The 25,000-nt window shown below is 37.8% G+C and overlaps 1 protein-coding gene across 1 annotated transcript in view; it reads left to right on the top strand.

Moving 5' to 3' along the window:
- LOC118556276 (astrotactin-2-like) overlaps positions 1–18,084 on the top strand; it is a gene marked incomplete at its 3' end in the record, with an annotated part of 301,412 nt that extends 283,328 nt beyond the window's left edge. The window contains exon 11 of the mRNA XM_036129494.1: positions 17,934–18,084. Within this exon, the coding sequence (XP_035985387.1) occupies positions 17,934–18,084 (151 nt within the window). The remainder of the gene's footprint in view (positions 1–17,933) is intronic.
- Positions 18,085–25,000: the final 6,916 nt, after the last annotated feature.

Below are 25,000 nucleotides of genomic sequence, written 5' to 3'. Positions count from 1 at the left end.
CATCCATGCGTTTATCTTTAGATTACTGCAACGGTGTCATCACAAGTCTGCCCAAAAAAACAATCAGACATCTGCAGCTGATCCAGAACGCTGCTGCTTGTGTTCTCACTAAAACCAGGCAGTTAGAGCACATCAGCACAGTTCTAAAGTCCTTACATTGGCTCCCTGTAGCTCAGAGAATAGACTTTAAAATACTTCTGTTAGTTTATAAATCACTGAACGGCTTAGCACCTAAATATATTAAAGACCTGTTGTTGCTGTATCAACCATCCAGACCACTCAGATCTTATGGTTCTGGTCTACCCTGCACACCCAGAACCAACTATGGAGAAGCAGCATTCAACTTCTATGTTGCTTTTTTCTGGAACAAACTTCCAGAAAACTGCATAACAGCTGAAAAACTGACTTCCTTTAAATCAAGACTGAAAACCCACCTGTTTACAGTTGCTTTCCGACCCATGATAACAGGAACATTGACCAACATATTTGATGTGCAATGATGTTTTCACGTAATACAATTTAATGTCTGTTACTGGTCTCACAACCGGTGACTGTTTCGATGTGTTTGATGGTTTTATGTTTTAATGATGTAAAGCACGTTGAACCGGCTTGCTGTTGAAATGTGTAATACAAATAAACTTGACTTGACTTATAATCATCATATAACAAGATATCTGGTTAAGAACTTCTCATTTAAAGGCATCATCTCAAAGGCACTGCTTAGAACCTCTGGAGATTATTTAACAAAGGATTCTTCATAAAATTAACAACATCATGGACAACCCTGAGCATCCTTTTTATCCAACTGTTGTTCAACAACAGAGGAGAAGGAGAAGCCACTGACTGAGAGGAGATCGAGCAGGAGATCCTCCCTTTCCCCTCCGCCATCGCTATTTACAACAACTTATTGAAGAAACCCTTATACCATGAGTTACACCAGCTTTTAATTTCCCTTTGGGATTAATAAAGTATTTTTGAATTTAATTAAATTGCATTACTTGTTATACATCAGGGCAAAACATCCTTTAGACCTTCTATCTGAGGAAAATCATCCAAACTATGGAGGATGGCAGTGCCAGTATAAAGCATTATGTGGAAATAGTGAAGCTACATTTCAAGACAGCAGCAAAGAAGCTAAAGCTCGGGCCCAAGTGGGTCTTCTTCATGGAAAGTGATCCTCAACATATCACCAAATTAGTTACAATGTGGGTTAAAGATAACAGAGTCAATGTCATGGAGTGGCCATCACAAAGCCCTGATCAATTCCAGAGAAAATTTGATAAATAACAGGGATATTTATTCTTATTTAATGTCAGATATTACATCTATCTGATGTCACTTGTACATGAGCCTAGACATATTGCATTGGAAGCAAGACTATTTGTAGGACTCCTGCGTATTCTGGAATGATGAGCTTGATGAAATGAGTGAAAGTAAATTCAGTTTTGGCATCACTCCTGAACATGAGTGCAGATTTTGGATTGGAGAAATTTATTTTTTTTTCCAATGAGGAATCCAAGGCAAATGAAGTCAGTGATCAATATTAAATAAAAAAAGGCTAAGATAACCTTGAAAATATGCTGAAGAAATTTTCCAACAGGCCTGGAACTGGAAGATGGATAATTGCATACCTCAGCATTCGATATTGGAACAACAAACACATGGGTCTTCTGCTGCAACTTTTTGTTACTTAAGATTATGACAGAATTTACTCTTCATATTAAGTCTTCGTATCGATAAAAAACACTGTTTTAAAATTGTTTCTATAGTAAGTGAATGAAAGGGTAAAGAGTGTGGAATAAGATGGCAAGTGCAAGGATTATAGAACCCAAAAACATATGCGTGCCAAACTGCAAGTGTTGGCCATCTAAAGCACAAAAGAGTTTTGTCCCTCGGCTGTAAAAAAAAAAGTTGTATCTGTTGTATCTGCTATCAGTTAAGACATGAGACATGGCAGCATTTCAATATTAGCTATGAACTTACTGTAAAGGTACAAAGAAGAGAGAAGACAGCTGAATTGCTGTTGGTTTTGAATCTTTTCTTTTGCCTCTTCTTACTTGCTGATTCGAATTTTTGCATATATATGTAATCTAAAACACTTACCCCAAGGTAGAGAATTTTAATTACATTTTCCACAACAATTTACACACCTCTTGAAAATAAGCAACAGTAGCATTTTTAAAATGGCATGTTTGTCATTAACAATCTTGGCCTTTCTTGTGTCAAAGACACAAATAACATAAATCCAACTTAAAATGTGGTTCTTAATACCACAGGCTGTGGGACAGCAGGTTTTATTCAGCCATTCTAATTCCATAAAGTGATAATGCCCTATAATAGAGACTAAAATAGAATCACGTTCTTTTCAAGTTTCACAGTGACTCTATAACTTGCTCTAAATGTCATCTTGATATGGAAGACAAAAGGGCAATAAAACAGCTTCCTGAAGTAATTCATTCATGAAACAATTGCCTTAAAATGTTTCAAAGTGCAGTCAATTATAAAACCACCATCCTATATGTCATAGTTTTGTTTCTTTTGTTCTCATTGTAGATACTTTGATTGTGTTTCTTGAGTTGGCTGCGACATTTAAAGCCAGACAAAGTAAAGGAAATTTATTCCAAAAAGTCCCTAGATTGTGCATTAAGGAAACATAAAGCGAAGAAAAGAAAAAGAAAATCACTTAGTTGTTTTTATAAATAAGAATGGCATGTGTGTTTAAAACGATAAAAGCAAAGAAACTGCTTTGATCATGTTGAGCTCCTAGAGTGGTTTAATAACATGAAAAGGATTTTATAGAACTGTGGCACTCGATATTGAAGCACTACATTGTAGAAATTAAATTTAAGAATGACTGGACAGACACTTAGGGACAGATGCAAGAGTGTCCTGTCATGCTAGTGGAGAAATGGCTGTGTGCACATCTGCAGCAGCCATTCTTGCACCAGGAAATGTATTTTTATTTCATTTATTTATTTTATTTATGCTCCAGTCACTACAGTGCAGGGTTTTTTTTCCACAGTTTTCTATGAAGTATGGATAACATTTCAAAATGTGTCAAAGATAATAGACTGCTGATTTGGGGGGGGGAAACATTTCATGGCCAACTGCTAAGGAGGCAGCCGACTGGCCGAACAGTCAGAATCAAGGCGCCCTGAAGGTGGCGTAATTGGAGACAGATGCTACACAGCAGAGCTGTTATCCAGTCGGGGGTTACACCCAATCCATTGGAAACATCTGCACCACTGCACTCTTACTACTATTGTACTATTGACAGCAGAATGGATTATTTACAGTTGTAGGCAAACACACATAATGTAGTACCACAAGAAAAGGTGTGTTTGTTTGCGACTCCCCCTATAAAAGCCCCTCTAAAGGTACTATCAGTGTAACCACTTTGGAATCTTTACATTTAGACAATAAAGAGGTGAGTCTGCAGTAAAAGTAATATCATTAAATGTGGTGCATATCAGAGTTAAAATCCCAAACAGTAATAGTAGTACGTTCACACCGTTACCGTAGTTCTTGCTGTGAAATTCCATTTTTTTTCTTTGATGAAATCAGATTTATTTATTTTTTTGCCTGGTCGTTCATACTACTAAATCAATGAGGCCGGCATCAGACTTCTGTCTGAACAGTTCATGACCCCGAAGCGACTCGTATACACAGATATAGAAAGCAGACATCACACAGCAGCTGAGTGTTTAAGGAAGTAATAACTGATGTAGTTACTAGAAGTTTTAATAGTGGATATCCGGTAGCCATCTCTGTGTTATTATGAAATTGTTGAGCAATGGGAGCCGGCAGTATTAAGACCACATCATAACAAGATGAAGTAAGGTAAGAGGAAAAAAAGCACAGCTATGAACAATGATCATTTGTGGATCTATGGTAGCTACTGCTGTAGAGAAGTGTGTATGGATGTGTACCAGGATAACCAGGATAGTGGCGTAAACAATGCTGAAATGTGACATGAGTGCTCAGTCTGCGGGCGCTTTAAAAATTACCAGATACATATCCAATTTAGTACCACATATCAAAGTGGCACAAATTGGATTTTCTTTTTTTTTTCTGCGTGACAAGTTTAGAAATGGGCTGTTTCACTGCCATGAAAAAGTCTGATGTGGGTTGTATTCAGGCAAAGAAAGATTTTGGTCGCATTGGCTCAGCGGCTTATCATGGAAACTCAATGCCAGCTGGTAAATTCCCAGTTGTTGTTGTTCTTTTATGTGCAGGTGCCCCTGCAGTTTGGGTGTCAGATGCGTCTCCTTGATCTGAAGGACCTGAAGTGCTAGCCTCCATACAAGATAGCCTCCATACAAGAGAAACACAGTTCTGTTTCAATGTATGTTTTTCATATACAGATAATTGAAATTACAAACAGCAAACAACAAACAGGCTTAAATCTGAGGCAACTGGACTTTCGTTAAGTTCTTTCTAAAAAACGTTTCAACATCTTTCCAGGAGTCTTTGTGAATTGTGGTTGCTCACACTTGAGCAACCTGCAGTTGGTGTACTGCTGTTTTAAAGGACATGGAGGCCCATCCTCCTAAGTGCATTTTAAGTGAGATGCAAATCAAAGACCCACCCGTCACTGTCCTGGGTTGTTAGAAGCTATTTCTTGGTGTGAGTGGAGTACTTGGTCACTTGAATCATGATGAGACTGTTGATGTAATCTCTTTTGAATGTGTTGGAGGATCGAGCTGTAAACACTTGGGAGTTGGAAACGCAATCATCTCCCTCTGTTTAGTGATGGATTTTCTCTTTTGACCAAAATCCTTTCAAACAATCAGTTTGAATGCATTTTATTTGAAGCTCAAATGATTTTTTATGTTAAACAGTAAAATATGTAACCCACATGTTTTGTTAAGTCTATTTTTTAATCAAGAATTGTCATTAACAGACCAATAGCAATTTTCTTGAATGGAAACAAGTCAAGTTTACTTGTCTAGCACATTTCAGCAACAAGGCGGTTCAAAGTGCTTTATATCATGAAAACATAAGAGCATCAATCACATCAATACGGTCACCCTTTGTAAGACCAGTAACAAAATTAAATTGTATTAAGTGAAAACATCAAATAGACAAGAACCTTTTTCTTTCATAAGTAATTTTGAAACACAATAAGGTTTTGTAATTTCAAGTAATTATGATGCATAAAACTTTGGATGCACTTTTCTAACGTGAAAAAAATCACTTCTTTGTCTTTGCAGTCATCATCTAAAACGCTGAGCTGTTATTTTATTCAAGTCTTTATATTTTTAGTTTTATTTTGTTATTATTATTAAAATGTCCTGAACATAATGCCATACATTTTCTCCGTAATATTTGTATCATTGTGTCTTGCTGAAGTAATTAACATGATAGTTGCCTTATTTGTTCGGTGCTAAGTTTTAAACCAAAGTTTTCAACTAACCGTTCATGTAGTTCACAATGTAAAGTTAACATTTTTCAAACTGCATTAAAAGAAAAAAGGCTATTTACAGCGAAAACTGTAAATAGCCTTTATTTCACTTGTGATTAATGAGCCCTGATCTAGTGAACCGCATTCACATATAAAAAAATAAATAAAAATGATACCAGAGGGGCTGGAAACCAATGAAAACCTACATAAAGCCATTTCTACTCACTTTGAAATTAACAGGTTTTATGGTTACATAGTCATAAGGAAAAACCGGTGCATCACTCTTTACTTTTTCATATCCAGCTTTTTTGTTGAACAACACATTTTGCATTGTGATTATTGAAATTCTTAAGCAAAGGTTCTCCATTCAGTGACAAAAGTGCTTGATGAGAGTCAGCATATTTGTGGGGAGCGGGAATAAGAGCATTAATCAAGTGCAGGAGCAGACCAATAACGGGATCTGTAATCATGCTGGAGCAGCGCTCTAACTTTGGGCAGTGTTGCGTGGTCATTCATCATCTGGAAAAGGCAGGAGGCAGAAAGGGAGATTAATAAAAATTACTTTAAGTCAGAGTTTAGATGCAACCAGTATGTGGCTGGGTCATGCAATTGAGTCAATGTGCCAAAAGTGCTGATCTTAATTAGGCAGGGGGCAAAGAGAAACTACTTTTCTAGAATACAATAGAATAGAATAGAAATAACCCTTATTATCCTTCAGTGGGAAAATTCAGGTGTACCAGCAGCACATAAAAGGCAATTAGAAGTATGCAGATAAGCACAAAGGTAAAAATAAAAATGTAGACAATACAGTAAGGGCTAGATCAGCACACACAAGAAAAAATATATGATTCTGGCCTGTCTGCTTCCACCACCCTGCTCTGTTGTCATTATTTCCTTCACTGCACCTGGGAGCCTGCCTATCCGTTCCTCCGCAATCAAGCTAATTTCACGCACCTGTTTTCTGCTCTTTATAAGCTCACCACAGATAGCAGGGCACCAGATTGTCAAAAGGCTTTTGCCAGTGTTTCTCTCATGCTTGCCTGCCTTCTCAGAACTCTGATCAGGGGCCTCATTTATAAACCTTGTGTTTGCACAAAACGGGACCTGAAACCTCCATAAGTCACTTTCCATGTAAAAATTGTAATTTATGAAAAAAAATAAAACTTGAGAGGAAAATGTGCGGTCCTCATAGCAACTCTGACCCAGACATGGGGAAATTGGCAACACCGATGGCAAAGTAGTGAACTGCAGCCACACTGCATCCACCCTCCAGGATGCTGAGGCAAACGGCAGGGAGACCAGAACTTATATGGATTTTACCGTTGGAGGCAGGAGAAGACATCAGGCAAGGCCGACACAATATGCCAACCGTGGCTCTGTAGGAGAGCTCTGCAGGACATCCAAGTCTGGTTCAAAATATAGGTAGCTCTTTCTCATTAGATCTCCACCACTTCATGGCATGTTCATTCAAAGGCAGTGCATCTTTTGCTCAGTCTCACGTGTGGTTTTGTTTTTTTCTTTGGGTGAAGGAACCCCCAGGCAGTGCAAGCAGGTCTTTCTTCTTACAAGGAGGAGACTAATTTCAAGCTACAATATAAGATATGCATTTAAATATAGTCATCATTCTCATTTCCTATTAATACAAAACTAGAACAACATTTTGTTAGTATCACATGACACACCACTGGTCTCTTTATTGAATTATAACAGCTTTGTGCTTGAGCCTCCATCTTCTTCCTCCAGATTTCCCATTGCTTGCATCGATAGATGTAAGAATGCGTGAACTGTTAACATAACTGCTCTGTAAGACTGAATACAGAAATTTTGAGGAAAATAAAGAACAGATGAGAAAGGACATAAACGAGCAGAATAGAAGACGACAGTGGAAAGAGTTAACTGGGGGGACAAAATTTAAATGTGACATTTTACAAATTAATATAGTCTAACAAACAAATTGTACCCAAACTTAATTTTAATTAGGAGTCCAAATTAATGAACAATGCTTGGGGGCCACTGTAGCTTATAGACAGGTATCGGTCATCATCCTCTTAATCTCTGCCACCAGGGTTGAGTCATCTTTGCATGGCTGTAGGTGTTTCAGTAGTTTAGCTTGAAGAGGACCAATCAGAGAAAGTGTTGGCTGGTCTTCCTCACACATCACAGTGGTTGTCATTTTGGCAAGACCTATCAACTGAACTATGTCCTCCATGTTGGCAGTATCACTCTCACTCAGCGTGCCTACATCTGTGGCCTCCTTTCTTCAGGTACTTGGACATCAGAGTTAGCAATATAGCCAAAAAATTTATACACATTTCAAATTAACTGTTCCACCTGGTTATTATGTCTTATAGCAATTAATGTTGTGGTAAATCCATCAGATTTTGTTTTTCCTGTTGTACATGGTATGCAATCGGGTCGTAGTGAAAATATCCAACAATTTGTTGCATTTTCTCCAATAACCTGGAAGTACAGTCCAACCCAAAACCGTTTTGCAGGAAAGGTGTAGTATATGTGCAAAGCAGGTAATGTGTGGACTTACCTGGGCTTCAGCACTGGCCACAGTGAAGTCCCTGGCATTATATGTGATGATGGCAGGCTTCTTGTCAGAGATTTTCCACTCTGTGCCGGCTTCACACAGTAACCAGCCAATATTTTTACCAGTATGGGCTTCATTTAAAACCCTGGTTTGTAGAACAAAGGTCTCCAGTTTACACTTTGGCTCAATGTAATGAGAGGTAATCGTCATATACCCTTGATTTGAGCTTCACCCGAGCTGAGTTTTGGCTTGGTTTCTGGTTAAACATGTTGGCAATGCCTGAGGCTTCTGCAGAGCTGGCATTACCTTGCACTGTTCTTATGCTGCAGTCCGAGTGCTTCAAGAAAAGTCTATTGAGTTGGCATTCTGTGAGATCATAGTAGGTGGTTGAAGAGATTGTTCATGTTACCGTAGTATTTTACTTGACCTTTACATATCCCATTATTTCCGTTTTTGCAAAAGCCAAAGTGTTTCCACACACTGGACCGCAATGGTGGCTTAATTTCTTGCTTTGTTTTGTGGTCTACTGGCATGTAACAATGACATCACAGACAGATCAAATTGAGTAATGTTCAACGTCTTTATCATTAAAAGTGCTATAAAAAATCCCTAGGAACTCTGGTTCTTAAATTCAATGCAGTATTTCATTATATTGACACAATCCATTGACTACATTTTAAAATGATGTTAGATCAATATGTCATCTTAAAGGCCAACTTCCCAAGCACAGATTGATGAAGTTAGAACATAGAAATATAAATTGACACATCAATGTAATAGATTAATCATTGCACCGCTAATGTTTATGCATAAAAAACTAAAAAAACTATACAAACCCAGCAGGCATGTACAAACATAGTCAGTTTGTTGTGAGCAGTGATGGTCATAAAGAGTAGATGCAGCTGGGTGGAAGGATCTATGATAACACTTCTTTTGCATTTAGGCTGCAACAGTATGTCACTGAAAGAGCTCTGCAGCTCTGTGATGGCTTCATGCATGGAGAGTGAGACATTGTCTGTGGTTTTTGCTAGAGTCCTTCTATCTCCCACCACCTGCACTGGGTCGAGGGCGCATCCTATACGATATCAGTCTCCTTAGCAAGTAGTTACTGCTATGACCATTCCTGTAAAGAGTATCAGTTTTTTTTTTTTTTTTTACTCCAGTCCAGTTAGTTGTTCAGATGTTCACTGGAGTTAGTGGGATGGGTCTGCACTACCAGCTCCTTGGTTTTCTCTTCATAAAAAGCTTTGGATAATTCAAAGAACGTGATCATATTGGTGCTACTAGGCTACTCTACGTAGGTCAGAGATTCCCCTGTTTCCTATTGTGATGCAACTACAAACATTTCTACAAAAAACAAAAATAGTGTGCATGGCACTATATAAGAAGGAAACTTATCACAAAACTGAGCAATGTACGGAAATCTATCAGTACAATTCAAGATTAAAAATCAACAGAAACTAAACAGAGAGGTTCAGTTGAGCTTCAAAATATTTGATATTTCATTTTCTTCAGTCCCTGAGCGGCTTTCTCAGTATTCCCAACTATTTCAGCGTCTTCAGCCCCTTAGCACCCTAAACTCCACTGTCAATACATATGGTATGTCTCAGGCTGGCTTCACACTGACTAGGTTCCTTGTGAGCTCCGTCCTTTCATTGCAAAATGTGCCGTGTGGCAAAAGCAAACTGGATCCGTATAGGATCCGTTTATGTATCCAGACAGCCCTGCCCCCTGCCTCTTTTACTTTGAAATAATACTGGATCCGCATTACACTTGATACGGGTGACTTCCTGTCAGACTCATCTGTTTTTTTAGAAATTGATGCACTCCATCCTCCATCACAAATAGACTCAATCTGTATTTCAGACAATGGAGGAGGGTTCTCTGTCATGCCATAGCACCATAGCTCCTGTGGGAAATACCCTATTGACTAAAATGGCTTTTATTTGTGAGGGAACGGAGAACACACTGATGGAGTCTGTGTGAATGATGGTTCAGTCTTTTCTGACATTGCTAGGACCTGTTGTTATTGGGATTATTAAAGCAAAATCACCCCTGACCTACTGTTTTGGAAACATGTAAGCATCTGTACTCAGGGAGAAGGCGGCTACACTCTACTCTGGTTAAAACAAGGTCAACACTTGCGTATTTTCTGTGTGAGACTGTAAATGATTGGGTTTGAGATGTTTGTATTATGTCTGCTCTGGTCAGCCGATATAGCAGAGTATAAGAAGGAGGTAGGCAGAGATTTGGAGGAGAACAGAGCTTAGGACTGACAAGAAGGCAGACTGCGGCCTAGCAAGGGGTGTGATTACTTTGTCTCTTCTCTGGTTCTCAATTAAGTGCTGGAACTTGATGGAATTAACATTTCCTTTTATTCAATAAGTAACTGGGGAATAAGTTTTCTTTAATTCTCACAACACCTGTGAACTTTAGTGACCATTGTGCATTCAAATGTTCAGTATACTATACAACTTTCAGTAGTTTTACATTTTTTCTTAAATAATCAATGATTTGATGATTTACTTTTCCAAACATTTATTGGAACATGAAAACTACATCACAATTCTTACACAAAAGAAAGCTTTACAAAACGGTTCAACTTTTTTCGTTCATGGTTGCATAGCACTTTAATAAACTTTTTTAATAACTTATGTCTGGGAGGTTGCTTTTTATATGACTGCGTGTGTGTTATTTTAGTCAGCCTCTCCATTCTGATGCTCTAGATTGCTCTAAATTAAGGATTCATTTTTCACTGCATTGAATACTTGACAGATGAAACAAAAATGCCAGCTATATAATTCAGAAAAGATGAGCTGCTATATATAAAAAAGGAAGAGGCATGCAAAGAGAAGACACTTCGGTTAGTTTTGGTAGAGCACAATGGCAGGGCATTACTCATTTGTGGCTCTGCTAAACAGGGGCGTAAACCAGAGGCGGCGGCAAAACAAGAACAACAACCAAACATCAATAGGCAATTAAGAACGATGGGCACTTAGTGTCTCAAAGAGGGTGCGCTATTCTCTTTGTGTTTCTCCCCTATTTTATTTTGTTTTAAAGTACATATACGTTTTTGTTTACACTCCAAAATCCTTTTATTTATTTACTTTATTTCATCATTGCTGATCAGAGAGGTAGAGCCACCATTCTTTTTCCAAAACAATACCCACCTTCTGTATCAACCAATATCTATGTAGGAAAGTGTGTGATGCATAGCTGTTACTTTTAAACGTTGCAGTTTTTGGAATATGATTACATCCAGCAGTCAGTATTATAACTTAGCCAATGCTTAGTCATGTTGCTCTTATATGTAAAACATTATACGATACATTCATTACTACTCAGGTCTCTCCATCCAACCATTTTCAGAAGAAAAAGCTCCAAAAATATAAAAAAGAATGTGTCCTTCTACATTAAATAGCCACGTCATTGTAGTCTCATTTAAAGTTCCCGGGAAAGGGAAAGATCCAGCTTGGCACTATAAAGATAGTGATTTGCCTACAGTACAACCTGGGCCCACCTTAATGTAGAAAACAAATAGATATGAGCTAAACATTAAGCAACTGGCTGAGTATAATGAGTGTCTTGACATTCTCTTTAAAGTAATGCCTCCTTGTTTTATCCACAAAATAAGATGTCAGCACCCCAGCCCTAAAGTGCCTTTTTAGTTCATAGTCTTAGAGGTAATTCTATATACTTTCTATGACAACCCCCCCCCCACCCCCAATCAGAGAGAGAGAGAGAGAGAGAGAGAGAGAGAGAGAGAGAGAGAGGGAGAGCGCGCTCTTCAGCGGTTTTCATCCACTGAGTTAAAATTTGAGATAATTTCTCTCAGCCATGGCGGGGGTGAGGAGAACAAGTTAAAAATATATTGTGCAGCTTGACTGAGCTTGAGCTCCTTTCAGCGGGACTCTGCGAAGGCATGTATTTTGATTTGATCCACTCCGTTCTTAGTGGTCCATAAAATTGATGTTGTTGCTCTTCAGTTTTTCTGGACTTCCTCAGAGAAAACCTTGTTTCTCCTTGCCCCACGGCCAATCACTGAAAAGAGGGGTGCTCACTCAAAACTCCTCTCAAGTCAGCACATTTTGACCCTGCTCTTCAGCAGAGCCACAGAAACCCGGGCTGGCGCTGGACAAAACTGCTGAAAAACTCGTAGGTGAGCGGAGCCGTGCAATGTGCAGCCAATACGAGCCGGTGGAACTGGGCCTAATTAATGCTGGAGGTAGGCACCAGTCTCATCCACCGCAACCCTGCACTGACAAGCAGATATAGGAGACGGATGGAAGGATGGATGTGACTATTCCAAAGTACAGTCAACATTGCATAAACAAAGGAACTGTAACACAAGCTGTTTTTCTCCCTGCAGGCGCTGATTTTCTCACATTCAGTATGTGATGTGTGATAACAGCGTTTTGTTAAACTGAACTGTGTTAGACATGGTTTTATTGCTCACTCAAAATACTTCACCAGAAGAGATGCCATGAATTTCATCTGAAAATAATATTTTTTTTGGACTTTTTCAATGTAAGATTTAACCAGTGTTTGTAAGAAATTATGCAGATATATACTACAGAAATGCACATAACATTTTTATTAGAATACTATACTTTAATCTAATTAATCAAATGCATTCCTTCTTCAAATAAGATATATTTCTAATCTTTAGTCCACTGATCAGTTGTAACACTGATTAATTCAAATGTTCATCCATAGTGTTTCATAAAATCATAGTGTACAATCATTGTGAATCAGTTTTACTTTACTTCCTCACTGCCATCAGATAAACGTTTGCTGCATGTAACCTTGAGATGTTTTAATCCCACTTTAAACTTGATGGTTTTTTTAAGGGGGCAGTTCAATCACATTTTCAGTAACATCGATATGTGCTTAATTTGTTCAGTAGCAGTTTTTTTTAGAATCTTCCTTGAAATGACTTTGCCAAACAAGAACTTCAAAGCATGCAAAAGCACACATAAACAGAGCTGATGCTCTACAATCCTCCTTACACAGCAAGTCATCTGTCTTCCCCCTCAGTGCAGACGTTCCTGGTGCTTTTAGTCTTGAGCAGCTCCTCATAACATACAGTGGTCCCTCTGGTCCCCTGGCTGGGGACAGAGTGCCTTACCCTTTAAGCCGTTTTGACAGCCAGCGCACGGAAGACAGTGTATAGTCATGGCTGAGTATGTTCAAGTGAACATGGATTTGAGATAAATTTGCAATGTCACAAAGATTTATTCCCTTTATTGGGCTGAACCCTCATTACAAAAAAATGGAAGCATGGGTTTCCAATCTTTTCTTTGTTTTATTTCTAATCAATGCTTGGCTTTAATGAAGAATTTGATTTGAAACATGTGAGACCTTACAGCAATTTTTCCTTTTGTTCTGCTGTGTTATTTGTGTGGTCGCCAATTAGTTTTAAAACTGCTGTCCAAAAACAGCCTATTTATGCTTGACTTGACTGTGGAGAACAGCATAAATGAGTTATAAACTATGCTGGGAAAAGAGACTTTCTGCTTCCCAAGTGCAAGACTTGAAGCAGCCTTTTAAGGGAGTGTATCTGCCCTTTGCGTGCATATGTGATTCTAGGTGCACAGAACTGTCACAAGCATGTTCCCAACTCTTGCACTGCGTGGCAGGTTTGAGCAACAGAGGGTCAAGCATCTGCTTATCACAGCTGTGTGCTTGCTGAACTTTGCTGAAGTGATGAAATGAAATGCTGTCTTGATCGTGCAGTTTAACACACAAATAATACTCTGTTCCCTCATGGAGCTGAGATACTCCCGCGCCAAGATAGTTTACTGCCTGCTAATTTTCTTGTGCGTGTTTGGATCATGCTGGCTTGTTTTTTTTTCATGCCCTACTTTTGACACTAATTAAACACCACGTTTTTGCTCCTTTGTCTCGCATCTCTCATCGTGCGAATTTGCATCATGACATGAAGATGTACAAACTCGTTCATGATTTCCTGTTTGTAGATGTGGGTGTTGGCAGTCAATTTTAATGTAGCATGGTTTGAAAAATTTAATTTGTGATTTGTAACATTATATTTGTGTGCACCTGTTAGGAGTAACTCTTTGGGGATTGTTCAGCAATGTTTTACTTTTGTTTTGTTACTTTTCATCACCCTTAAATAATTTAGATAAACAATTTTTATATTATACTAACCTGGGTGATAACAGTGCAGTTTTCATGTGATGATTTAATTCATTATAGGAACAAGGCTAAACCAACGTGGTCCGATCCAGAAAAGTAATTATCTCCTGTTTGTTTAGGATTGCCGAGTTTTCCATACACAAGCCCAATTACTGCTATAGCTGTTGAATCAAAAAATATATATTTCAAAAGAACCTCTCTATAAGAAATAGCCTACTATAGCTTAAAGAGCAACACATAATTCCTAGATCTAAAGAAATTCAAGAACAGATGAGGACCAAAGTCACTCACATCTGTCAGACTGGGAAGAAATATAAAGCTATTCCTAAAGCTCCTCCACAGTAAAGCTTTGGGACTCCTTCACAGTGAGAAAGTGAGAAAACATTGTACAGTGGTATACCTGTCAGGAGAGGCTGACATTCCTAAATTAAGCCCAAGACACACCAGATCCAATTTAGCATCTGATCTGGCAGAAAATTGGATCAGATGCAGTCGTAGCAGTTGCATCTGGTTGAAGTAAATGGGGCTGGGCGGACCACTTGTGATTCTTTGCAACTGTGAGCAACAGCTCAATAAATAATTAATAAAACATTTCAATAAATAGTGCACTTACTCATGGTAGCATCTCAAAAGTACAAAAAACAGATATGGGAAACAGCAATTTTCTTTGACCTTGTTTGAGCAGAAACTGCAGCTCTACGGTTCCTGCCTGGCTTGTTTATGTTGAAGGAATTGCCGTTAGATACTCACGAGTGAATACTCGATCTTGTGAGTCCAGTGGTCCATAGAGGGGACCCTCTATGCAGTATATCAGAAGAAGAATTTGGATCAGAGAATGAAGGATTGGAGGCAAGCAGTGTCTTGGTTTTAAGAACATATTGAAAATTCATCAAGCAGGTCACGAAAGGACCGAAGATAAAATCTCAGTTATATAGTGTGTGTTCATTATTCAACAATTTAGAAGAGACTGGGTAAAAAGTCGTCAGAAAGAGAGGCTGATTAAAAGCAACTTGATGGTCCCAAAACTTTTGGAAAATGTATTCTGGGGATTGACAGAACAAAAATGAAAATTATTGGAAGGTTACACCTGGAGTAAAACTTATGAAACATTTTAGAGCAAAAACATCTTACTAAAACTTAGATGGTGGTGTTAGTATTATGGTCTAGAAATGCTTTGTTGCTTTAGATCCAAAAAAAACTTGCCATAATGGACTTTAATTAATATGAATTCTCCACTAGAAAATCCTAAAAGAGAATATCTTGATTGTGACTTCAAGCCAGATGCACCAGGACTATGATGCAATGTACTCTAGCAATTTACCTCATATGGGCTCAAATAAAAAGGCAAGACGAGTAGAGGTTTTGGAGAGGCCTTGTCAAAGTCCAGGCTTTGGACTATGACTATGGGGTTCCTACAAATTCTGGAAAAGTATTGAATTTGATAGTATTTTTTTCCTAGCTCAGTGAACACCCTTGGGACAGTCAATACGTAGACGCAGACTACGGAAATGGGCATAGTAACCATTTGTACATTTTGCTAGGAAGTAGGATTTTAAATATGAAGGGCAAAGGCCAAGAATACCTTTGTATAGTGGATGTAGATGTGCTATAGGTAAAATGGCAGGTTTTTTATACAAAAAAATTACTAAGTTAAATCATTTTGGTTCTATTTCCACCTCTAATGTGGCATATGCCCTGTATAATTTAAATAAAAAAACTATTAAAAGAGGATAAAAGGTAATCACAGTAATACAATAAAAAGATCAAATACTCTAGATGCATTAGTGTGCTCACCCTTAAACTAATATTTAGTTTAAACTACCTTTTGACTAAATTTCTGGGTACATACCTACCATTCATTCTAGAGAATCTGATTAAGAAGCTATTTTCCATAAGTCTGGAAAAAAGTATGCCAAATGGAAGCCATTTCTTCCAAAGACAACATCCAGACTTCCCTAAAATCTTCCAAAACCTTGTAGATTAAAAACACTGCACATGACCCAAAGAAAACCATACCCACAGTGAAATATGATGGTGGCAACATCATGATCTGTTGCTATATTCTTCTATGTTTACCCAAAAGATGGTTCAATATAGTGTAAGACTAAAATGTATGATTGATCGATAAGTTTCTAGGATTTATAAAGAATATTAATATTCTGTTGACTGTATAAGTATTTAAGCATAATGCAGTTACATTTAAATAAATTGTAATTCATTGATCAAGCAAATACATAAAAGAAGCAGATAACAAGATAAGTCATTCTTTAGCCTCAAATACATTATTTTTTGTATTTCTTGTATTCTCTTGATACAAAGTAAAGAAGAATAAAGTTATGAGTTTGTTAAAACACGTCAACATTTCGCAAAACATCCACTCACTTAAATGTGTCCGTGCTGGTATTTCTGCTGCGTCTGCATGTTCCCTGGTCAAATAGAAAAGTTAGAAAGAGAAAAATGTCACAAAGTTATTCCTCACTCTCTACCTATCCTTTTCTCTTCTTTGCTTTGCCTTCATGTTGAGATCTAAGGAGTCATTGGCACTGGATGCAGAAGCTGTTTGTGCAGCCACAAGACAGCATAAGCTTTAAATTTTGGTGGTCAAGCCTCCAGCTTTCTGTTTTATGTTTAATACAAGGATTTGCATTTGACCCATAATAGGAATCCACAAAGATACAAATTTACTCTACAAAGGTGATATGTCTGAAACAGCATGACCACACAGCATGCACACAGCAGCAAATACTCCCAACAAGACGATTTGTTTTTTTGGTTTGTTCTACAATTCAAACTTTTTAAAACCAGAGATTGTTTATATTGAGTGATATAAACTGAACACAATCTTTCAAGTTAAAATAGAGTCTCTTGGTCTTGTTCAAAAATTGTCATTAATGTACTCATAAGACATTTTACATTAAGAGCCTATCGCTGAAATTTTATATTCATTATTAGGGAAACCTGGCACTCATAGAAATGTTTGTGATTTTGTAATTTTACTTCAGGGCGGCATGTCTAATTTTAGTATGATGCCCAGGCAATGCAAGAACAAATATTGAACAAAATAGACAGAAACACATACGCAAAGACATAAATTGTGTATTTTACAGCAAAATAGCTTCAAAGCATCTTAGGATATCATAACCTCCTCAGGTTACCATTAATGCACATTGAATGCTTATTCTCCAAAGGCTTCACATGAGTGGAACATGGCAGGCATGTCTAGCTGCTACCAGTTCAATGCCTAGTCCCAGACATGGCTCAGCATAAATGAATGTGAACGACATGAGCAGATAAATCCCAGAGCACAGTTGTTTGCTGAAAAAATGTACCTTGCACCAGCATAACATATGTCCCAAGGCAGATCCATTCTAAAAATACTTTATATATATATATATATATATATATATATATATATATATATATATATATATATATATATATATATATAATGGCAACAAAAAATGCAGCCGAAGTTTACATTAATCACCTTTCATTTCTGATCCTGTGAATGTAAATTCATGTGAATACACAATATATACCCTGTACATGAGAAGGAGAAAAAAGGTCATGAATTGCAGATGGATCAATTAAAACTAATAAAAGATACCCCCTTTTTGTCACAGTATATCCAAGAATGAATGGTTTCCTAATTGCAGTAGAATAGAACAAAAGGTTTGGAGAGACTGCTTTCCAGGTGGTGAGGGATTATGCTCAGCTGCTTATGCATTCATCTTAATTAGACATTACTCGCTCTTGTGTATTTGTAACTGCTTTGTGAAAGAATATGCAAAATGTTTGATACTTTCTCAGTTAAACCTTTTTATTCCTACATTTCAGGGAAGAGGCATTGATGTCCACGTACTTCGAGTCAGTGCAGGACCTGTTGGCATCTTTTGGGCCTGTCCGTGACTGCTCCAAAGACAACGGTGGCTGCAAAAAAAATTTTAAGTGTGTATCTGATCGACAGATGGACTCCTCAGGATGCATGGTAAGCCGATTTCTGTGTACGATACCTTATCTTTTGTCCATACCTAAACAGGATTTCAAATGAGGTGTGTGTACTCTTAGGTTTAAGCAGGAATGGAAATTACTGGCCGGTGTTGCCCCCTCAGGGCAGTAACAAGCCCGCCCCAACCTTTTGGCTGAGGGTTTTTTTTTTTTACAGGTGCTATGTGAATATGTATCGCAAACGGCACTCTCCTGGGATTTTCAAGTTGAAGTTTGTGGTTTCAGAGGAAACAAGATTCACCTGCAATTTTAAAACCGTTAAATTTCTCCATACAACAAACTCAAATTTTAGAGTTCAGGCAGCACCTAGGAAACAATTTCAAGGTCTCCTTGTCTTTAGTAACTTTCTCCAGCACCTCCAAGTAAAATCCCCAGCCACTCTCAGGCCAGCTCAGACTTATAATCCCTTCAGCAAGACCTGGCATGCCAATGAGACCCTTGAATGGAGATGCCCAGCAGGCATCCTTGTTAAATTTCAGATCCACCACAACTGGTTCATCATAGTGTGGGTATCTTCTAGATTTCCAAACACTGCCCTGAACTGTGAGAGGAAACGAAGGAAGCATCATTTTACTCATATATTAGTGTGCCATTTTAGTGCTGTAAGTGCCCAGGGCTTGTGGTCACAGGCGGAAACTTAGGAAGAAAGCCATACCCTTAAATAAGGAGTGGAGCTTTATTTCTCAGTGGTGTGGTGAAATTGTAATACTGGAAGGATATTTTGGAACCAACATGATGGTGTAAATAAGCATTAAAACTTTTTATATTACAGGCAGTGTTTTTAAAAGTATTCCTATCCTTTGAACATTAAAATGTTTGTCACATTTCAACCACAAATGTCAATATATTTTATTGGAACTGTATGTGATAGTTGTGTGTTATTCTGATCTACCAGGAAAAGGCAAGCGAAGTTGGTTGCCACAGCGCAACCCACAGTGTTTTAAAGGGCATCAAAGGAAACCTGACAAAAAATCACAAAGCATATGCATAAAAGCATTGTATAAAAGTAAAAAAAAAAGAAAGGTGGCTTTGAAACTTTGTGAAAATTAAACCCTTGAAGTTGTGATGTGGATAAACCTTATGTCCCCTTTTACTCTGATACCCTAAATAAAATGCAGTGCAAAAAAAAAAAAAAAAAATCACATAATCCGTATAAATGCACAAAAATGGACATAATCAGTAAGTAGAGGGTTCTTGAGTGTGATTCAATCTTAGTAAAATACAGTTGTTCCGTGAAGGCCTCTGAAGTTCATTAGAGAACAGTGGAGAACAAACAGCGCCATGAAGACCATGGAACAAACAAGACAGATCAGGGATTAAGTTGTAGTAGAGGATTCAAGGCAAACATTTCACAGAGCACTGTTTGGTCCACCAACCTCGTGTCCCACGCAACGACTGCCAGAATGGAATAACCACAAATCTACCGAGACACCTACACCTAAACTGATAAACAGAGCGGCTGCTTATGTACTATTTGGCAATGTACAGTATAATGCCTTTTGAAATATATCTGTTTCATTGTAAAAAGGTTATGTATACTGCAAAACAATTGGGGGACATTAAGACTGACATGTTACGTTATGATCTCATTTTATTTAGAATTCTTTTAAAAAAGATTGTCTGACAGTCAAGGAATAAAACTCTGGTGCTCTTTGAGTGCCCATATGTTGTCAAATAATTTGTCGCTTTATTCATAAGAATCACAGTTGCATTATTTCTGCTGCAATGGTGCACATGCACAGTGTACATGATGAGACATGTTGCACTCATGTTGCAGCAATGTTTAACATAGCCAGAGGATCTGCCGGACTGGTTTATCTGGTGATCAAAGTAGGTATGCCGATGTGTAAAATGTGTAAGATGTTATGAATCAAGTTTGCTTAGATGGACCTGACGGTTGACAAAGAGAAAGATGTACATTTATTGCAAAATTCTTTCTAATATACAGATTGGACACGGAGATAGAGAGTAGATCGCCACAGCGAGGGCTCAGAGGAACAATCCTGAATCCATAACTGAGATCAGAGTAAAGAGATCGGAGTTAAGAGCAGAGCAGAGAGAAATCCTTCACTTACTGCAACAGTGAGGGAAAAATTGGGGATAGAGTAAGGGTTAGCAGAAATAATCCACTCAGTTGTTAAAGAAAAAAAAAATTAAATGGATGAGAGGCTAAGGGGGAAAACAGAAACAAGGCTTTTTAAGCATGAACAAGGCAACACTGTGACCCAAGGCTACAAACAATCTGGCATGGAGCACAGGAAACCCAGGCTATGTAAAGGATAACCATCAGGTGTGGGCAATAAGCTAATCAGCTGAGGAGCTGCAGCGCAGCACCCAGTAGCCTTTTTGGAAGTAGGGAAAAAAGGCTGAACTTAACAAAACATGATTCAATGCGGTACCGCGCGCGAGCTATTTTTAGAAACACAACGTCACGATGACGTCACATCACGTGGTACGCAGTAGGGCATGCTTGCATAGTCCGCCGCTGCTTTGCTTTAAAAGAGACGTGCGTTACCCTTGGTTTTACTCGGTAAACAAATGCTTTTTCCAAATCTAAGACCATGGTTTTTAAACATTGTTGCTATGGAACGTGCAACAGCGACTCGAGGTACGCTGATCGGCCGCATATGAAGGATGTTTTCTTCAAGACTGCCAAGGAGAAATGTATGCGCTGGGACCGGGGCGGTCGACCTACACAACAGTTCAACCCGGAAAAAGTTACCAAATTCAAGTACATATGTAGCAAGCATTTTGTCGGAGGAAAGGGCACAACCGAAGAACATCCTGACCCAATTCCAGCGACATCAAGTCAAGGTAAGAGTATTTTGGTGGCCGACATGTTAATAAAGTAGCGCCTGCTACCATGACAGCATATAGGCTGTCATGGTAGCAGGCGCTAACATGATAGCCTGCTACCAGGATAGCTTACTCAAAAACATTTCAAATGAGACAAACATTAAACATATACCCATTCCTGGACGGTGATTACAAACAAACAACAACAAAAAAAAAAAACGGCCGACGCTGCCATTATCGCCGCGCAGGAAAAAAAAAACAAAGCTTACCGTTCATCAACTCGGCCAGTTTTCCAGTCTTTTTAAACCCTCGAACCTCAAGCCATCGTTTGAGCTGAAGGTTGGTGTGTTCTTCCACAGTTCGACCAGTAATCCGTGTGCCTGGGACATCGTCTTGGGAAAGTTTAACGGCTGTAAAGTCGGTCATATCTGTTATCCGTGCGTTCTCTCCTGTATGCGTTCTCTACCTGTATGCCCTACCTAAGCGGCAAAAGGGGCGTTGCTCTTGAGACGGTGACGTCACGTGGCGCGGTACCGCATTGTGACATAGGATGGTGATGTGGGAGCATAATTTCCCTGTGGCATGATGGTTTTAAATACCATTAAAATGAAAAGCTTATATGCAATAGTGTAGCAGGGGTATTAGTCATACGCTCCACAAATTTGACCTTTGTGGAAAGTAGCAAGAAGAAAGCGATTGTTTGAAAGTATAAGGAGTCCCCACTTAAAGTTTGCCGCAAGCAATGTGAAAGACAAAGCAACATGTGGAAGAACATAACCTACTCAGGGGAGAGCAACTGAAACCGTGTGGCTTACATCCAAAATACCACAATATGGTGGAGAAATACTAATACTGCAGGGCCCATGGTAACATATGGAGCAGCATCGTAGTTTTGAGTTGCTTATATTCATCAGGGGACAGCGGGCCTAAACACAATTAGAGTGTGTGACAAGACTTTAAAAATTGATGTTCAGGCACTTTTATCAATCTAGCTAGGTTTTAGATTTGCAAAAAAAAAAAAAAAAAACTTGGGTGTTCTCTATAGATATGCAGTTGTGCACTGCTTTGTATCGGCTTACATCAAATCTCAATGACATTGATTTAAGCCTCTCAATCTGAAAAGCTGGAACCTCAACTTGGACCCCCTGTATACAGTAGCACTCTCCCAAAGTTTAAGAGTTCAGTTCAATTCAGTTTATTTATATATACACTTTAAACAAAATTTTAAAAGTTTTCTATGTTAAGGATACCCAGCAGATTGCATTAAGTCAGTTAAGAATAAAGATTGTAAGAGTCCAACAAAAAGTAAACAAACTTTTTTAAATACATGAAAGTAAACAAAAAAAAACATAATCGTCTATTGTCATAAACACAATATCTTTCAAATATAGCAAGCTAAACAAAATGTTTTATTACTTTCATGTTTACATTATTTGTAAAAATATTTTATATGCTGTTTATGAGTGATCACCATGCAGTTTATTGTGTTGCATTCACTGTAGACAGACTCACCTACAGTGACTGTCTTCAAAAAATCTGGTTGGTCCAAGTAACATCTGTTATCCAATTTGGCACAGATAGTAATTAACCTTATATGCGATAAACCTTACAAAATATGAATTAATAGTTTTAATCCTATCTTTACTGATTAGATAAGATAGGGTTTCTGGGAAATGTTTATATGTCATTTTATTTCATTTTAAACTTCATGAGAGTGTTTTGTATGAAGTGTTTTGACCCACTGCTTTATGATGAAATTACTTTGACTTTAAATGTAAGATTGTAAACTAAAGTGCAAATGAGATTTGAACCTGCCATATTTTATAGTGCAGGGTGACAGGAAACTTCAGGTTCTGGACAGCAGGGCAGGCCTGCGTTGTAAATTAATTAAATTGATGAGCCATCTTAATTACTGAGAGACAGTTCTCTGCGTCATTAAGAGCTTGGAAGCGGCTGTAAATCGATGAGTCTTTTGGTTGTTTGTGACAGTCAAAGACAAATTTATAAAGAGCTTTTTTTGCTTCTGTATTATTAATATTCTTTATTAAAAAATGTATCCAGCGTCTTGTTACTACACTACACAAAGCTGTTGTACAGATACCATTGCTGGTTTTGCAGACCAGATGGGACAACTGGCCTAATGTATAATGGGCTGGCAGTGACCATATATATTATATTAATTATTAAATATTATGAATGACAAACATTAGGTTGATCCGTCGCTTTTATGCATTTTACAGCTTTTTAGTGTTTCGTCCCCAACCATAACCTTAAATCATAGTTATAATTTTATTACATCTAAACACATCTCATTCCATTTAAATATAATCTGACCAAAATGTGTTGGCCCAACTTCCTTTTTTTTTATTTTATCTCAGTTTTTTTTCTAAAATGTGTTATTATATATTTCTTCCCATATAATAAACTCCCTGAATAGTAATGATGTAATATGATATTGTGACATATTTGCTATTTTAGGAGTGTGGAAACAGGGTTTCTACTGCACTGTATTTATCCTGGCAACATCTGTTTTTTATACTGTGGACTGCTTATGCATAGGACTTGCATATTTTGCTCACTGTAACTAAGGGAGAGAGTGAGCTTGTACACCAGAAAGGTTGTTGTTGTTCAAATTAAATCTTAGCTTGGTTGTGCTGCAGATGTTAGATTTTGTTTTCCTAAGGCAAAGGCTACAGGTGAGAGAGTTAGAGTTGAAATAGAAGCTGTCCTTTCTGCAGTCAAATGAACCTTGTGTATAAACAAATTATAGTGGTAAAGAGGAGCTTTTTTTCAAGCAGATTTGCAAGCAATTTTGAATGTATTATGTGTTTCTTTTTTGTTACAGAAACCTCTTACTTGTGGGAAAGCCTATAGAAAATATATAATCCTCATATGCATTTCTATCTAACCCGGATATGTAAACTAGAGTTGGAAACCAAGTAAGGTGCATGTGGGTTGTCTTTCTGTCATTAGTGCGATATAGCTCTAGTTTTTAATGAACTGCTGCAGCAGAAAACAAAAGAAGTGATTACAATAAAAAAAAATAATACATATATGTGGCCCTCTTAAATATCATTACTTTTTCATATCAAAATAATTTCTTTGAGCTTAAACTCAGATGGTTTTAGGTCCTAAAAACGCTTCTTTTAGGGCACTATTTTATTCACATACCCACAACCTACTGTCAACAGTACTTAACTATGAGACAATATGATCCCATATTCAAGTGTGGACTGACATCATCAAGCAGTATTTACCCTTCCTTATTTTTCCCATGCTTCTGCAAGCATTTTCGGTTGCTGTCCAGATGCCACCTCTGGGTTTGGACAGGGATGTCAGATTACCAACCAAGCTTGGTACAACTGGTAGACAAACTTTATGGTTATAATCGCTGCGCGTGTGTCGTTTTTTTTTATTTGCATAGGTTTTTTTTTATAGACATGCAACTGTCCAGTTATTTTCTTACTCTAAATGTATTTCTATGGGTGGGAATTATTTAAATGAACTATGTTCTACCATCTAAAACACTCGTTTAAATTCACTTAAACAGGTATTTAAATTCATTTACCAAAGAAAGCAAATGGTGGAAAGATTTTTTTTTGCGACAGATAATTCATATTACTTTCTGCAAAACTGTGGATATCTTTTTTTCCTAATTTTTCTTAGTTTTTTTCTGTCAGATGTGTGGCTGGGGATTTCAAAAACCCTTGCACCACACAGGGGACTTAAAAAATCCATTCCTCAGAGCTGTCTTCTGCCCTTAGGACAATTGATATTAGGGTTGTAAAAATCACTGATATTTCAGTGTAATTGATGCTAAAAAAATAATTATTCAAAGGTATGTGTGTTTAAACAAATTACATAAACATAACCTCTTTAGTGAACAAGGCAAACACTAAAGCATTGTTTAAAAGGACTTCCCCTATGAGGCAGATGGACAAGACATGATGAAAGGTTGAACGTAGCTACTAGCTACGCTAAAACTACGTACTAAAACCATGTGATAGATCTTTGAGAGCAATCTTAAATAGGTCAGTAAAGGGGTGTGGCATTGATATGGGGTTAGAGCAAAGCAACCCATGTTTGATGGCCAGAGTTCT

Source organism: Fundulus heteroclitus, unplaced genomic scaffold (genome assembly GCF_011125445.2).
Source record: "Fundulus heteroclitus isolate FHET01 unplaced genomic scaffold, MU-UCD_Fhet_4.1 scaffold_177, whole genome shotgun sequence".
Lineage (NCBI taxonomy): Eukaryota > Metazoa > Chordata > Actinopteri > Cyprinodontiformes > Fundulidae > Fundulus > Fundulus heteroclitus.
The sequence above is the reverse complement of the archived record's forward strand: the minus strand, read 5'-3'. Positions and strand labels throughout refer to the sequence as shown.